The sequence below is a fragment of the Olea europaea genome, chromosome 21 (genome assembly GCF_002742605.1).
Source record: "Olea europaea var. sylvestris chromosome 21, O_europaea_v1, whole genome shotgun sequence".
NCBI classification, from domain to species: Eukaryota; Viridiplantae; Streptophyta; class Magnoliopsida; order Lamiales; family Oleaceae; genus Olea; species Olea europaea.
The window spans coordinates 1,910,333-1,927,249 of record NC_036257.1 but is presented as its reverse complement, the minus strand read 5'-3'; the positions used below and the strand labels follow the sequence as shown (position 1 = coordinate 1,927,249).

General features: G+C 34.4%; 1 protein-coding gene across 4 annotated transcripts; it reads left to right on the top strand.

Moving 5' to 3' along the window:
* The first annotated feature begins 385 nt into the window (after positions 1–385).
* On the top strand, positions 386–9,356 carry LOC111370371. 4 transcript variants are annotated; one of them, XM_022992047.1, is made up of 12 exons: positions 386–528; positions 1,009–1,258; positions 2,902–3,111; positions 5,186–5,266; positions 5,374–5,460; positions 5,579–5,674; positions 5,799–5,852; positions 7,230–7,460; positions 7,551–8,101; positions 8,193–8,241; positions 8,344–8,383; positions 9,001–9,356. In XM_022992047.1, exons 1-12 carry the CDS (start codon positions 467–469, stop codon positions 9,147–9,149), a joined length of 1,860 nt encoding a protein of 619 aa, XP_022847815.1. In that variant the 5' UTR covers positions 386–466; the 3' UTR covers positions 9,150–9,356. The 4 variants fall into 4 exon arrangements, with proteins under 4 accessions (XP_022847815.1, XP_022847814.1, XP_022847818.1 ...); XM_022992046.1 differs by having other exon boundaries at positions 387–528; positions 7,542–8,101; XM_022992049.1 differs by having other exon boundaries at positions 451–528; positions 1,022–1,258; positions 7,542–8,101.
* The last annotated feature ends 7,561 nt before the right edge of the window (positions 9,357–16,917 follow it).

The following is a 16,917-nucleotide window of genomic DNA, read 5'->3' as shown; positions in this document are numbered from 1 at the left end:
TTTAACCACACATTTTTCATTAAAATAATAATACACGTAAATAAAAACGTTTCTTTATTTTTCATCCACACATTCTCCATTAATCTATTATTCTAAAATTCATTTCCTTCCTTAATTTCAATTTCATTACATTTCATTTTTCTCTTTTATTTTCAATCACACAATCTTTCATAAAATAATATTACACGTAAATCAATTTTTTTCTTTTTTTCAACTACTCATTAAAAAAAAAAAAAAGAAAAAGACTATTCTACCCATTCATTTCCATAAAATGGGCCAAACAGGAGCTTAAAGATTTGGGACATTTATGCATTCTTTTTGGGTCATGCTAATTTCCTTGTCTAGAATATTCGCGGGTCTATCCACGCCAGCACATACGTAAGCGCCCCCAGATCACGTTAGTACCGATTCTAAAATACGCCGCTTTTTGATTTAGCACCCGAACTCCAATATAAATTGCGTATTTATGCCCAAAAATGCAAAATATCATAATCATCGGTCAAATTACGGTAGCACAGAGAGAAAAAGGTAATATTTCAACTTTAGTTATTTTTAATAATTTGTTAATTTGCCATAGAAATTCAATTTTTGGTAGTTTTCTTAAATCTCCTGGTATAAATTTGATTTGAGTTTGTAAAAACTTGGAAGTTTTTTGGGCGTTCAGTTTTCATTGTAGGTGGAAATCAATATGTTGAATTTTAAATTTTATTTTTGTTTTTAGCTTATGAACGGTTGATCGATAATCTAATTAATTCATTGAAGAGAAGAAATTATGTTTGCAGTAAGATGTGCATTATTTCTATGAATAGTGCTTTGCGTATCATAATTCTTCCATAAGTTTTGCTTCCAGTAGTTATGAGAGGTGTTTTAGGATTTAGAATTTTGAGGTCGATAGTATCTTTTTATTTTTATTTTAGTCGAGAATGGAGCTTTATAATTTCTGCTATTTTGGATCTTAAGGAAGTTATATTAGTGTAATAAATAATGTTACTTATACATGAATTGTAGTTTTTTTGTACAGAACATGGAACAGCAAGACAACCACAGTATCTCAGTCGTATGGCGGAGGGAAAAATTTATTGTGGACATAAACCCAGATGCTACTCTCAAAGAACTGGGGAATAAATTACAGGAGCTCACCCATGTTAAAGCTGATACCCTGCGGCTACTTGTTCCTGTAGATGCAAGTTCAAAGTTGATGTACCCTTTCTCTGAGGAGCACTCGTATCTGAGCTTGAAAGCGACTTCAGTTCTTAAGGTGCCAAAATTAGTGTGCAGAATTCTAAAATGACATTGTATTGTTGAATTTTGAAATTTGACCTTTTTTACGAAGAGGAATGAGCACTTGATTACCTTTAGGCTTTAAGAGTGGGCTGATAAATACGCTCATTGAGTTTTGTCCCGAACATGATTGTCCTAGGATGTTGATCCATTTAGAAAAATTACTGGGTCAGAGTTTGACCTCACAGCACAGGATTTTGATTTATATTGAAAGCACATAATTTGCTTGGCCAAAGCTGGGTAGTGGAATGGTAGTGACATTACAATTGTCGACCATTTAGGTGTTCGGCAAGACAGGTAGAGAGAGGCACGGATTTTATTTTAAGATATTGTTCAATGAAAATTATAGCAGAAGTACTGATAGAGGGAAATCTTGTATTTTTGTGGAAGAGCTTTGATTGGAAATCTTGTGCACCAACTAGTCTGATGCCTGACCTGTGTTTGTATTTGTTTCGAATGTCTTTGTGTTTATTCTGAAGCTACCACATCTCTTGAGTATCTCTTCTCGTTTGTCTTTGGAAGTTTCTGTTAGAGGTTATTCTTTGAGCAAGAATGGTTCATGTAAGTTTCTGATTAATTTTTGATGATCAGTATTTGATATGTTGCTAAGCAGTAGGCCGGTGCAAGCTAGTCTAATGTCGCTAACCTAGTTTTGTTTCCTCCAACAAACTAGAATAGTGCGGCCTTAATGTTTCACAAATTTTGTCCCCACGAGATAACGTTCTAAAATATAGGTAACTTTGAGTAGAAAATGAAACTTTAAGGAAAGGAACTAGAGAACAAGTTTGGGAAAATCTCCTTGTGTAAATGGGACAAAAAAACTTTATAATCTCTCAAAATTAATCTCAGTTTGCTTCATCACTCCATAGGATTTACAAACGAGCTAAGACATCAATTTATGGACAATGTCTTGGAAGACAAGTTGTAATCAATGGCCAAGATTTAATTAGATCCAATGGCCATAATTGGTTGCAAGTTACAAACCTCCTTTATGCAAGTTGCAAGCCTCCTTTGTGCAAAGTGGTAGCCAAATTGATATTTACTTGCAAGTTGCAAGTTGCAAGTCTCTACAACTGTTATGCAAGCTGACATGTCCCTTTCAAAGTTTTCAAATTGAACTTTGTTGCTTCCTTCAAGCTTGTGTAGTGAAGTTGAACTTTTCAGCTTCCTGGAAGTTGCTCTAGTTGGCACCCACTTGCGTCTAAAACAACCGGTTGCAGTCTACAGTAATAATTCCTCTCAAAACGGGTGTTTTTGACTTTAAAAACCTCATTTTCGTGTTGGGACAGCCTGCCTGCATCCCCTGTCGCAGGCAGTTACATCTTGCCAAAGCACATTGTCTGTGCTGATTTTCACGGCCAATGCCTGGACATTTTGGCTGCGACCTTAGAGGATGTAAGTCTAAGCAGAGATAATAATCAAACTTTATAAGATTTTACACCGTTTACACCATATTTATTCAAAGGGTACTAATTTTTTTTTCTTTGTGGGAGAAGATAAAATAGTAAATTCATATTTCCTTAATTTTTCTAATGTCCATGTATAGAGTTTCTAGTATGAGATGTTCATGTGAAGGCATTTTTCTTTTGGTGAGAAGTGTTTTCATGTTTTGCATTTCAGGCCAAATCTATTAGGATGATGGGTGTGTCCACAGAGGAAGTCGATGAAGTTCTAAAAAATGAGAAGGCAGACCTCAGGATAGCTGGATTTGATGAAGAAGAAGAGAGGTTGAAGCAAAGAATGTCAGATGGGCGCCATACATTGCTGAAACTTCCTCAAGGAAATTATATTTTTTCTGATTTTCAGACACTTAGTATTCCAGGAATACAGGTATAGTTGACTCTTATTCATCTCTGCATAGAGCACTAGATGTTTGCTATCTTTTATGAACTTCTGGATCAAAATATTTGATTATGAGGGTTTTGTAGTTCGTGGAGGTGGTTAAAACTCATGTTCATATTTTTGGAAATTATTTATAGAGCTAAATCTTAAGGACACTTGATATTTATGAGATAGATACTGTGGTTTCTGTAACTATATGTACTGGCTTAAATCTTTTTTATGATTGAATTTAGGAAAAAGAACTAGATTTTGTGCAAAAAAAGACGACCTGGTTGGAAAAGATTCCAGACGACATAATTGCATATGATATCATGACTGAATTAGTTGTTTCAGAGGTGCTAATATTATTTCATGTGTTTCTCATAAGAAAGTTATTTACTCAAACAATACGACTTGAGTGACCAAGGGAATTGATCTTCATTTATTTGTAGTGGTTGTATATTGAGGGTTATGGTAGGTTTCCCAGTGTAGAACTTCATCATGTTATAAGAATCCTAATATATATTTCGTTGGTAGCGCCCTACACAAGTGACATGATGCACCGAATCCAGGGTGTAGTGAAAAGCGAGCAAGTGTTCGTTGGCACTAGGAAGTGTCGACAAGTAAGCAAGGATTCCTGGGTCTTGCAATGTATCATTTCTGGGTTCAGATGGGCGAAGGTAGGTAAATAAATTGGTTGAGAATAATATAATTTATCAGAACTAAGAATATGAGGACTCTCAAAGAAAGATCCTTAAAGAGCTAGTACTTATGATGCATAGAAGGGAAGTCAGTATAACTTGCATACACAAGTTCAAATTGGAAGAAAACAAGGTAAAAGAATCAGGGAATACTAAATATAATCTTTGGTCCACATGCAAGGATATGAATAGAATTAGTGTAGGCAAAGTATGACCGAACAGTCTATTAATGTTATCAGTGAGTATGCTCCACATACAGAACTAGATGAGGTAACAAAACAACAGATGGATGGTTGATTCAGGCAATCCCTTGGTAAAATCAGAGCTTCGGTATGGGAGGTTTGAATGATGATATTGGGGAAGGTAAACTCAGGTTATGAAAAAGTACATGACAATTTTTGCGTAGGCTGACTGACTGAGATAATGAAGGTAATACGATTTTAAACTGCATGTTGGTTTATGATTTACCGATTGACTATAAAGGAAATGTTAGTTGCAGGGACAGATAGGGCTTGGCAGCCCTGGGATTTAGCCCAGGGGAGCCCAAGCCTGGGATTTTATTTTTCTTCTATGTATTAGCCCAGTGCAAAGAAGAACTTTTCCTCCCCGGGCTCCACCCCTGGTAGAAATGGTGACATGTTTACTGTAGACCTAAGATATTTTTGTCATAGGAGGGAGGGTGGACCAAGGCTAACGTAGAGCATCTCTGATTAAAAGCACCTTTTAAGCTTAGCCGAAGATGCTAATGGTCTATTACAGTTTCAAAGGACTTGTTTGCTTTAGATTTCTAGGAGATTTAGAAAGGAACCAAAAAGAGTTTTTAAAAGGATTCATGGCTTCTTGATATTGTTGACTTCATGCATGATTCATTAAATGCCTGACCATTGAAGTTTTGTTGAGAAAGCAAGTTTTATATAGTATTTTACATGCTAGGGGTGAGAGGTTATCCAATTCCCATCGAAGGTTGCGTGTTATAATTAATTTAGTGTAAACTGATTTACTTTTCCTGAAAACTATGGAATAAAAATAACTTGGAAAAATGTAAACCTTGTAATACTCTTTATCTTTTGAATTACAGAGAGAGAAATGAAAGTTCCGGTTTTTATAGGGTTTACAAATTACCGGAATAGGTTACATCTAGCTACAGTAATCTTCCATATGAATTACATATCATAATTTGACCTGTAAATATTTACCTTAATATGTCTCATACAAATAAAGAGGAAGAATATGTTACACAATCACACTATGGAAATATTCCCTAATGTCCCCGAAAGGCTACTAGTCAACAAGAAAAGTCAAATCTTCAAACATCTTTGCTTTTTATGTCTTAAATATAATTTTGTAATGAATTTGACCAATTTGCAACCCTATTACTGCAGCTAAATCCTCCTGCATCAGAGGCCTTGAAGTTATTGCATATGCTTGCTTCAGATCCGGGAATTGTTGCTATTATGAATAAGGTATACTTATTTGTGGTTTCATTTTGACTCATTTAATTATATAATCATAGTCTATCATATATTTTTGTAAGTTCTGACAAGCTATACTTTGATTTGGCTTCCTAAAGCATCGATGGCGGGTGGGCATCTTGACTGAGATGGCACCAGTTGGTTTTGTTGGTGTGAGTCCTAAATGTATCCTTGGTGTCAACAAGGTGAGGATGTTGATTTTAAAAAAATGTTTACATTTTCTTGAGTATTATGAGCTCCCCTTTTCAGTTGAATACTTCTCTTCTACTCTCTAAAAGATACTTGTTTTCAAATTATGTAAAGAATCATGGAGAAGAAATATCACTGCGACTTCGAACTGATGACCTCAAGGGTTTCAGGAAATATGAAAGCATCAAGAAGACTCTTCTGCACGAACTGGTATGCCATTTTTATTTTCTTCTGCTATAAGACAAAAGATAGTATGTCTACTCATTCTTATTTTCTTTCAACTTCCATAGAATATATGACCCTTACTTTTCATTGTAATTGTTATCTGTTTTAGGCACACATGGTGTATTCTGAACATGATGCAAGATTCTATGCTCTAGATAAACAGGTATTTTGCCACTAATCATGCCTCCCTTGTCTATGTATATGTTTATTTGTAGATTTGTGTGACCCATGTTGCTTGGGCACTTCATCGATTAAATTAAGTATTGCAATTTGCAATTTAAGTTGTTCTAAATTTAAACATGAAATATTACATATATCTCTGAAAAATGCATCTAAAATTGTCAGTGCATTTAATTTCTTAAAAAAAGAGGGAGGGGGGGGGGGGGGTTAGTTTGTAAGTTGTATATACACATTGTTAAAGTCCGTATGAATTGCTAAAATAACAGATTATTTGCTAGTTTGACCATTCAAATTGTCAATTAAAATTCAGCCAATTGACCCACCCCTGAAGCGCTCTGTGACACGGCTCATTGGTAGCCTTGATTTAAATTATTAGAAGACGGATTTGTCATCATCACGGTTTCCCCAAAAGACTCAAAAACAGGACATTTTTTGGGTATTTCAGTGACATTTGTCAATTACATGCATCAAGCTGTCATAGAAGTTCGGACCCATACACAAACCAAATATAAGTGATTTTTCGAAAAAGCTCCATCATGCAAGGGCTAAATATTGGATCCTTTTCAGCCATGTTCTCATATCCTACTATCCTAGGTTTTAGAAAAAGGATTTGAATCCTAGATATGTATCAGACACCTGCGCCCGAGTTATAGCAACATAGGATGTGACTGAACATGTACATCTTCTCTGAGACACCTCTTCTTAGAATATATTTGGCGAATATGTTTTGAGTTAACGTTTGCTCTGGACAGCTTAACAAGGAAGCTGCTACTCTTGATTGGACTAAATCAAGCAGCCATACCTTGAGCAGAGTTAGAAATTGTAAGATGTATCTACACATTGTTAAAGTCCGTATGAATTGCTAAAATAACAGATTATTTGCTAGTTTGACCATTCAAATTGTCAATTAAAATTCAGCCAATTGACCCACCCCTGAAGCGCTCTGTGACACGGCTCATTGGTAGCCTTGATTTAAATTATTAGAAGACGGATTTGTCATCATCACGGTTTCCCCAAAAGACTCAAAAACAGGACATTTTTTGGGTATTTCAGTGACATTTGTCAATTACATGCATCAAGCTGTCATAGAAGTTCGGACCCATACACAAACCAAATATAAGTGATTTTTCGAAAAAGCTCCATCATGCAAGGGCTAAATATTGGATCCTTTTCAGCCATGTTCTCATATCCTACTATCCTAGGTTTTAGAAAAAGGATTTGAATCCTAGATATGTATCAGACACCTGCGCCCGAGTTATAGCAACATAGGATGTGACTGAACATGTACATCTTCTCTGAGACACCTCTTCTTAGAATATATTTGGCGAATATGTTTTGAGTTAACGTTTGCTCTGGACAGCTTAACAAGGAAGCTGCTACTCTTGATTGGACTAAATCAAGCAGCCATACCTTGAGCAGAGTTAGAAATTTGCCGCATTATGAAGAGGAGCTTGCCATTAATAATAATGTTAGTACATCACAAAAGCTTGGAGGGCAGGCATTTATTATTCCTGATGCTCGCATATCTTCTGTGGCTGCTGCTTATAAACGTTTAGCTAACACATCTACATCACTTTTGAGATCTCCCGAGGTACTTGGAATATTAATAACTTTCATTTGTTAAGAACATTGCTCAACTCCCAGATGGAGAATTAATGAGATATCATGATAGACTGTGCAGGGAAGCATTAACGTTTCAGGGGCTGGGGATAATGAAGGTGATGAAGCCATGGATATTGATTCTTTTGCAGAAAAAACTGCAATACTGAACGAACTTGATTCTGATGACTCAGAAGTTCATTTTTTGAACAAAGCTACACCTGGGCCATTGGTTACTTCTCTGGAACATGATCGCGACGATTTTGGTGTGAGAGAAAGTTACATGAAATTTGAAAATTCTGAAAGAACGGATCTAACGGACTTTGTTACACCACAAAGCATGGAATCACCTAGTTATGTAAATAAGGCTCCCAGGGAGCCTGATCCAGATGATTCTCACAGGGAAGAAATCACTCCAACACAGCCTGATTCAAATGATAACATGTTAGCTTGGGAGGGAGTTTCAAGGAGTCTAACCGATGAGCCTGATCCAGATGACCTGGAACTGCAGAGAATCCAAGACCCTGTTACAGTTATTTGTGGCCGTCTGCAAAATGCAATCGAGGTTCTCAGACGTGAAGTAGAACCTTCGGGTGGCATGATTTCTCTGAAAACTCTGTTCAAGATAATATGGTAAAACTTTGAAATTCGAATAATCATTTTCGTAGATCTCTTTACTTAGATGTTTAACTTCTAACGGAGGTGTTGAGTTAATTTCATGCAGTAATGTGATTGAACATCCAGATGAAATGAAATACAGAAAATTGCGAAAGGTACGTTTAGATTATGCACAGTAATAATTAAAATGTCAGTAATAAGATCGGATGGTTACTGTTTTAACTTAAAATTTGGCTGTTTTGGATGATATGCTGCAGTCTAATGCCACGATACAAAGGAACGTTATTAATTACAAAGGTAAAAACTCAGCTGCTCATTAATTTTACATTTAGACCCTATTTAGTTTAGCTAAAAATTAGATTGTTAGGAGATTTTGATAGAAGTTGATGAAATGTGTGATTGAAGAGTAGATAAAAGTTATGAGTCTCATAAAATGTGTTTAAAATGAATTGAAGACTTCGATTTAAATTTTTATCAACTTTTTTTAGTTAAATCAAACATGGGCTTATATATGCGTTACATTGTCGTCGGTTTGTCATTGGATGAACTAGTAGACTTGAAATGCGAAAATGTGTTATTGGGTAGTTTTTTTCCGCATTGCTCTTTATTCTCTACTTGATCCCAACCCTCCAACACCCACAAACAATTAAACAAATGTAAAGTGAAAACACACACTCTCCGCGTTTAGAGTTTGAAGGGGACTAGGATTAGTGAGGGCTCCAGTAAAAATATTCAGATGTCTAAGAGCATTTGCGATATTTTACGTATCGATTTAAGCCGACTAGGTTTGAATGTAGAATTTGTTTTCTTTTCATGTACCGTATCACTTTATCCTTTTCCTTCTGTAAGATAAGGGTTACATTTTATTTGTACGAGGTTACATATTCATTAGCAATATCTACTTGTTTATGCAGCTGCTATGGACATTCTTGCAATGATTGGGTTCTGTGAACATGTAGAGGTTGATGAATTTGGGAAGGCGGAAACGTTTCTAGTCTTAAAGCGAAATGATCCAGGCTTGTTGTGGCTTGCCAAATCGTCCCTCGAGGCTTGCATTGCGTAGTATCACCCGCATTTGATGAATCCATGTAGAATTGGAAAAAGGAAAAATAATATATATTTGTGTACAAAACATGCAAATAAATTTCTTAGTGGTGGCTCGTTATTGAATTATTTCCTATTTTTCTGTAACTATTGAAGTGATTTGTACCTTTGGATGAAATGAATACATTTTGAGCTGAAAACAATTTGACCAGTTCTCATTCGTGTTTCTTGTTCGTTTATTGAGATTTTTATAAGCGAGTTTGTCTCCGGAGGAAAACAATCATATGGGAACTTTATACCATCTAATCATGGAAAAGAAGAATGATAAAAGCTTTACGAATATTTGGATTTTCTTTTTATTTAGTTCTTTTCAGTGTGAGGTTTGGTAATGTTTTCAGTCTAAGATATATATTAATTGTTTAAAAATATGAGTCGTGAGTCGTCCATATGTGGCGATTCGACCCGCAAGACATCGAAAGATTGTAAGAAGAAGTTTGACTTGAAATTCACTTATATAACTCCCCATAACCTTAACTATTATATAACCTCCCATTCTTGTCTAGGAAAGCAAGATGGCAATAAACATGGTGAAATTCGTATAAAAAATATCACCAAAACTGTAAAGTGCTTAGAAACACAATTTTTGACATGAAAGCTCATAAAATTAGAAACTTTTATTGTAAATAATAATTTCTTTCCATTGTGATTAGATTGGGATTATTGGAGTGGAGAGAAGTTAGAGAAGCAATGGGTTGGGAATTTTAATCTCTTTTAGGTAAGAAATTCCTGAACGTAGATTTGTTTGATAAAGAATGTTGTAAATTTGTTCATTGATATCAGAGCCTTGAAAATTGAATTGTTTCCGGTATTTCATAGTGGATATTGATATGTGACCAATTTTAATTGATTTGTGATGCAAAAACGGTGCCCATTGATCTACGACCATACATGATGACCATTGACCTGTGACCCATACACGATGACTATTGACCTGTGATCTATAAAATATGACCTGTGACTTGTGACATATAAATATGATCCATGATCAGTTTTATTTAATCTGTGACCAGTGAATATTTATATATGACTAATGCACAATAATTTGTGATATGATACATGTGACCTATGACTTATCACCACTCATGGCACCACCAATAAATATCAACATAGCATTTGACATACACTCTATGAATATGTGGCGACCACCAACATCACAAGCATTACCACCTCAAAAACCACCTTAAAATCACCACGAATCACTTTAAAATCACCATAAATGCCTTAAAAATTACCACAAAATCGTTGCAAAACCACCACAAAAAAAATCACATAAACTGTCGCAAACCACCATAAAAATTACCAGAAACCACCATATAAACTGTTGTAAACCACCACAAAATCGCTTCAACGGCGATTTGAGCCCTAATAAAAAATTTGGGAAAGTAATCTTAGAAATTTATTTATGCTTCCTGCTTCGAGAAAGATAGAGAAGAAATGGTATAAAAAGGAGTGTAGAGCCAAAATGGTAGAAAGAGAGAAAGTAGAGAGAGATATTAATATAGATAAGGGAGAGAGAATGATATGTTAGAGAGAGAGAGAATTGGGATTCTTTTTTTTTTTTTTTTGATAACCCAGGTGTCCCAGCTTCGTCGGACTAAATCCTGGACCCCTAGCCCCCGGCCCCTCGGTGACTAGTGGAGATAAATCGCGGTATATGCCCAAGTTGACCAGGGTCCGTGCATCCTTTATACTCCTAGCTCCAAGGGAGCCTTCCTCCATGATTATTACATCACTAAACTGCTCCAACCAAGAATGGTTATTACCTCACTTAGCTGCTCCAACCAGGAATCGGACTCCCCACGCTGGGGTTGCGAGCCCCTCAATGCCCGTCCTTTGCCAACTTGGATATGCCCCGGAGGGCTGAGAATTGGGATTCAATTTGGCTTTGGATGGTTAGAGGGTGGTGCATAATTTAATTTTAAAATATATTACTATTAATATTAAAATATAGAATTATCACCTAATTTTTGAATAAACAAACCTTCGACCCATTTTTTGAATTGTAATCTTTAAAAAATTGTGCTAGTGTAATTTCCACTTTTAAAATTGATTGAGGAAAATTGAAGAAGATAAACTTAATTTTTCATCCTCACTCTCAGTTTAATGTTTTATTGTCTCAAACACAATGTTAAATATGAAATTTTTACATTCTTACCACATAAATAAACTTTGAATGTCAAAATTATTGGAACATGTGAAAAAAAAAAAAAACGAACGGGTAAATGCGTAGTTGGCTGGCGCATATGAGATAGTTAAATAAAAAATTAGATTTGCTTCTGACGCGTGAAAATATTCTTGATTTTTTGTATAGTTAAATTAATTTTTAGATAGTTATTATTATTTTATTTTATTTTTGTTTATAAAATGATTAAAATAAATTTGTAGAAAGCATAAAAATATTTTTTTAGCTTGGTTAAATTTTGAATTTTTTCCAAAATCGAGAATATTTATTAATCCCTCGTTTGGACTCCATTTTTTCAAATTTCATTTTCATCCTTACATTATCTCAAAAAATAAATTTTACGCATAAATCAAAAATTCTTTTTCTTATTTTTTAACCACGCGTTCTCTAAAAAATCATTATTTCAAAACACATTCTCTCTTAAAAATGAGGCTCAAACAAGGGTTAAGTGGTATTTGTCAATTGAGAGTTAATTTTTGATATGCTTTCATTTTTTTGATTGAAAAATATGTTCATTTTTTTGATTGAAAAATATGATGATTTTCGATGGAAAAATTCCTCTACCAACGCACTCCCCTCCATTTGTTAAAATAGCTTCCATTGAGTCTCTGCACCTATCATTTTTTTTCTTTTCTAAACTTTGTTTTGCACATATCTTTCCGGCTAAAGAATGAGAAATCTTTGTCCTATTACGTGAATCCAATTTTCAGAGCAAGTTACATATTTCGTCTCGGTAGGACATGCATTTCTATTACTATGAAATTCATAAATGAAGTAGTTGGACCCCTCTTTTTGTAACAATTATTGAAAATTGTATTTAAATAGTAAAAATTACGATTTCAGTGTCAATATTTATTTATTTATTTTTTTTTCAATTTTTAGTAGTACGTTGGGCATGTTCTTGAGTAGTGTTAGCGTTGGTGTGATTGTGTGATCAATTTGGAGATTTTCCTCTTTAAATATGCTTAGTTCGATGTGTAAGAATTATGCCCTAGGTCCAATCAACTTTGGACATAAATACTTTTGATATATAATTAATGCAATTTAATGGCAGATCTATTATTTAATTAATAGACAATTAAATAAATAATAGAGTCTGAAGATTCAAACCTCCGTAATTTGTTAATCACAAGGAATTGTGATTGTGAGATACAAATTACATCTGACTGAATCTTAAATCATCCATGGTCGTAAGTAATAACGAGATACGGATATCGTTATTATGGATAGATCATCACGTGTGAAATTTCTTACTTGTGAAGTAAGTAGCTGATCTCACAAGTTAAAGTATGGTGACACTTAAATGAACACGTGGATGTTTTGTTATAGAACATAACATTGGAGACCCGCCGAGAAATTCCACATGGATAACTATCTGAGTGTCAATGGTTAATCTCTAATATTCGGTAGTGGAATTGGTCCTTTGACTTGAGGTCGTCATGGTACCTTATATGAGGACGGTCATGCTTTGGCAATATTGGATGTTGCTCTGAAAATGACCGCTAATACGACATCGTTCGGGTACGTCAAGAATCGTATAAAGGTTGTGATTGATCAATAAAGGATTCGTCACTCTTAGATAGTAGGAGATTATGATCTGCGTTTCATTCAATTAAGTCAATGATGAAATCCTTGGCCAAGGTGTACTCATAAGTCGAAAAGAAGTTTTCGACTTATATTGATTTAATACTGGAGTGAAAGATATGATCGACATTCGAGATTGACACACTTTCATATCTCATAGTTGATCGGATCATATTGACGAAGGGATTATAGTTTCACGGTAAATGAACGAGTTTGGTTTTGTCACACCACATGACATTTCCCGTCACATGTATTGCCCTGACACATTGCTAGATGTCAATCAGGGACAACGAGTATGAATTGACGATAAATTAAAAGGGTGTTTTAATTTATCAAATTTTGATTAGATCAAAATAATATTTCACGTCGTTAGACATCGTGATCGGGAGCCTGATGAGTCACACACAAAAGAAAATTGAAAGATTGCAATTTATCAATTAATTAATTTAACAATCGTTAGATAAATTAATTAATTGGGTTGGTTATTTATAGGCCCGAATTAATTAATTGGATTAATTAATTCATGGACCGGATTTAGTTAAATTGTTTAATTAAATATTGGACCGGAACGGGTCAGACCCGTTTGGGCTTATATAAATAAAAGGTTAGGGTTTTCAATTCATATGGTTTTCATTATTCTTGCTGGCACAAGAGGAAAACCCTGTTAGCTGCAATCTTATTCTCTGTGTAGATCACCGTTGGAGGCTGGACAATTGGACAGCTGTGGGTGACGAATCAAGATTGTTGGAACGAAAAGAATAGCAAAGAAGTTTGCAGAATTGAAAAGGTACAATCTTATCACGATTTCAATCTAAACATAAAGGGATCCTCGGTGGGAATCGAAATAATTTTAATTTTTCGCTGTGCATGTATAAATAGATTCCCAACACGATGTAGCTAGATTCATGCATACTTTTAGAAGGTTTTGGAAGTTGTGAGATCAGTATTGAAGATATTTATAAAAAACCCAAAATCATAAATAAAAACTTAGAATAAGGACCAAAGTGTAAAAATTGGAAAGTTGGGGGTTACACCGCTGTTTGCAAACCATAGCCTAACCACAGTTAGAAGTGACCCGTTGATTCCAAGATCTGGTCACGATAAGCAACCATAGATCAGTTGCGTTGCGGTTTTCCGACATTAAAAATTTAGGATTTTTTATTTTCTATCCCGGATTATTTTATGTCCTTTTCGAGGCAAGACTTGCGATATGGATCTACCACAATAAAAAGATGGGGCCTGTTCCACGTATAGACCCCTGTAATATAGGGGGCTGAGCATGTCAACCCCCAACCTATCACAGGGGGCTAGCTCGGCCCCCTGTATTACAGGGCCCCTGTACCAGGGTCTTTTTCCTAAAACAATCTATTCTAGATAAAAACAAAGAATCAATCTACTCGTATAAAATTAGTTTACAAACTAAGTGTTTGCAAAATTCATGTTATTGATTTCCATTGATTTCAAAAATTATTTTTGAAATAATTGGTCTAGATGTTGCCAACACATAGTTTGTAAATCAAATTTGTCAACCTAGCTTATACAATTAGCACAATTTCAAAATGAAGGGATATAACATAGAATCACAAGTAAAAAAGGAGAATATACAAGAGAGAAAAGAAAAGAAAGAAGAAGCTAAGGTTTCAAGAATGTGATGTGATGGGGTGGGCTCTTAGTATGAGAAGATCATTTTTTTTCTCGTCGTCTTCTAAACATATAGTACTTCAAATCCTTCTTATATTTTTCTTTTCCTATAATGTGCAACTCAATCATAGTTGGGATGGACAATTATAATATAGTTTTGAAGCTTAATTTTTTTTACAAAGCTTCGATCATAAATTAATGTTTGTGTATTGTTTTTACTTCTATTATTTGTGTTTTTAAATAATTTGGCATTGTTTCATTGATTTGTAAACGTGATGAGCTGAGAGGTGAGTTGCCAGTTTAGACCTCATAGGCAAAAGTTAAACTTGGGTAGAAGGTAGAGATAAATCCTTACTAAATTTGCAGTCATTTTTTGTGATTTTATACTCTTAATTAAGTCTGCCCTATTTTATATAGAGATATAGTGAGTTAACTTAATTGAATAAGATTGGTTTAAACGCGAGAGAGGTAAATCAATTAAATTAGAAGAATTCGCTATGATACACATAATTGATTATTTTTGAAAATTGTTGATTGGAATTAAAGGGATAGTTATTGTGAATTCGTGAACCATAACAATTCTTGTACGCCAGTAAAAATCTTAAATTGTCTATTTCAGTACTTTTTTTAATTATTTTTGTAGAGTTATAATATTTATGATTCGAATTTAAATTACTTTTAAATATTTTTACTCGAACAAAAGTTAGACCTAATTAAATCAATAGTTAGATACATAGTTCTAGTGCGAACGATAATTTGGACTTTTCAAATTTATTTTACTACCAGCTTAATTGCTTTAGAATCATTTTGGAATTATTTTTACAGCGGCAGAGGATATTTCAGCGGCAGCCCAAAAGTTTTGGAATCTTAAGTGCTTCAACACAGCCACTTTTTTGGCAAAATAGTATTTAATCATTTTCTTCTAGAGATCTGTATACTCTCATTTTACAAGCTATCGAAGATAATTTATAAAGGAATTTTGCATTGGTTCTTGTCACTTTGTTCCTCACATCAGGAACGTGGTGGACTATCATCTTGCTTCTTTCACTACTATTTACCCAACTTCATGTAGTCGAGTCAAATTTTATGCTACTATTTTTATTTTTATATTTTTTTTTTTCGTTATCTTGGGTGGCATTCCTTAGCCCTTGTTTGGCCCCATTTAAAATTTTAATACATTTTTCAACCACATAGTTCGTCTCCAATAAAATAACATTACAAATAAACCAAAATTTTTTCCTTCTTTTAACCATACAGTCTTCCAAAATTTACTATTTTAAAATATATTATTTCCAAAATTTCATTATAATGGGGGCCAAACACGGGCTTAATATCCATCTCTTTTAGTTGAATCGTGATGATGTAATCGATGGGTGATTGATCTCGGAATGGAATCGTGAAGTGAGAATCATCCTACTAAGATTCAGTGAACATCATTTTCTCAGATGAGCTATTACAAACGAATATGACTGGAGATGGATGGATGATCATAGAGATTTACAAGCAAAATGCTTCCTACTAATGCTCACAAAATAAACACCGACATTTCTCCTTCACCGTTGATACTAACATATTATATGATTGAGTTGGACGTTCAACACTAATATATTATACGATGGAGACACCAATCTTCTCATCTAGCTAGACCTTTTTTGTTGTCTCTCCTTCACCACTGATACTAACAATGTGGGTTTTAATAAGATAGTGTGCCACAGACTTGTAACCATTTCTCAACGCCTGCAGATTAAATATTAAATTAATTAGTTATTAGTCAAAACAAATTAATTGTGGAAGAAAATTAAGAAAAGGAGGATACATACCTTCGAATATATACAAGGAATAGGTGGCAATCCTTTCTTGTTTCTACATTTGCTGCAGTTACATATTCCTCGGCACACTGGGCATATCCAACTTTTCCCATTCTCATTTGCTTCAATTATATTCTCCCCATATCTGCACCAATACGTAAATATTAATTTCTTTGTACTAGAATTCCATTGATGTGCCGAACATACCTTATGTATAGACAGTCTCCACATAACATCCCAGTCGACCCCTTGCATCTGCTGCACTGAGTACGAAGGCCTAGAGTTTTCTGTCTGTCAATTCAATAATAATTCATAATTTGAAATAAAATACAAAATTTAATAATTCAATGTGAAGTTTTCTTAATTAGATTATATATATTGGAGTAAATGTTAAGTGAATGTAGGTACCTGCATTGATGACAAGTCCGTCCATTGAATTTATCGTACAATCTTCGACCATTTTCATATCCATCGCGAAACAAAATCCAAGGGATTTTGTAATCCCCTAATTG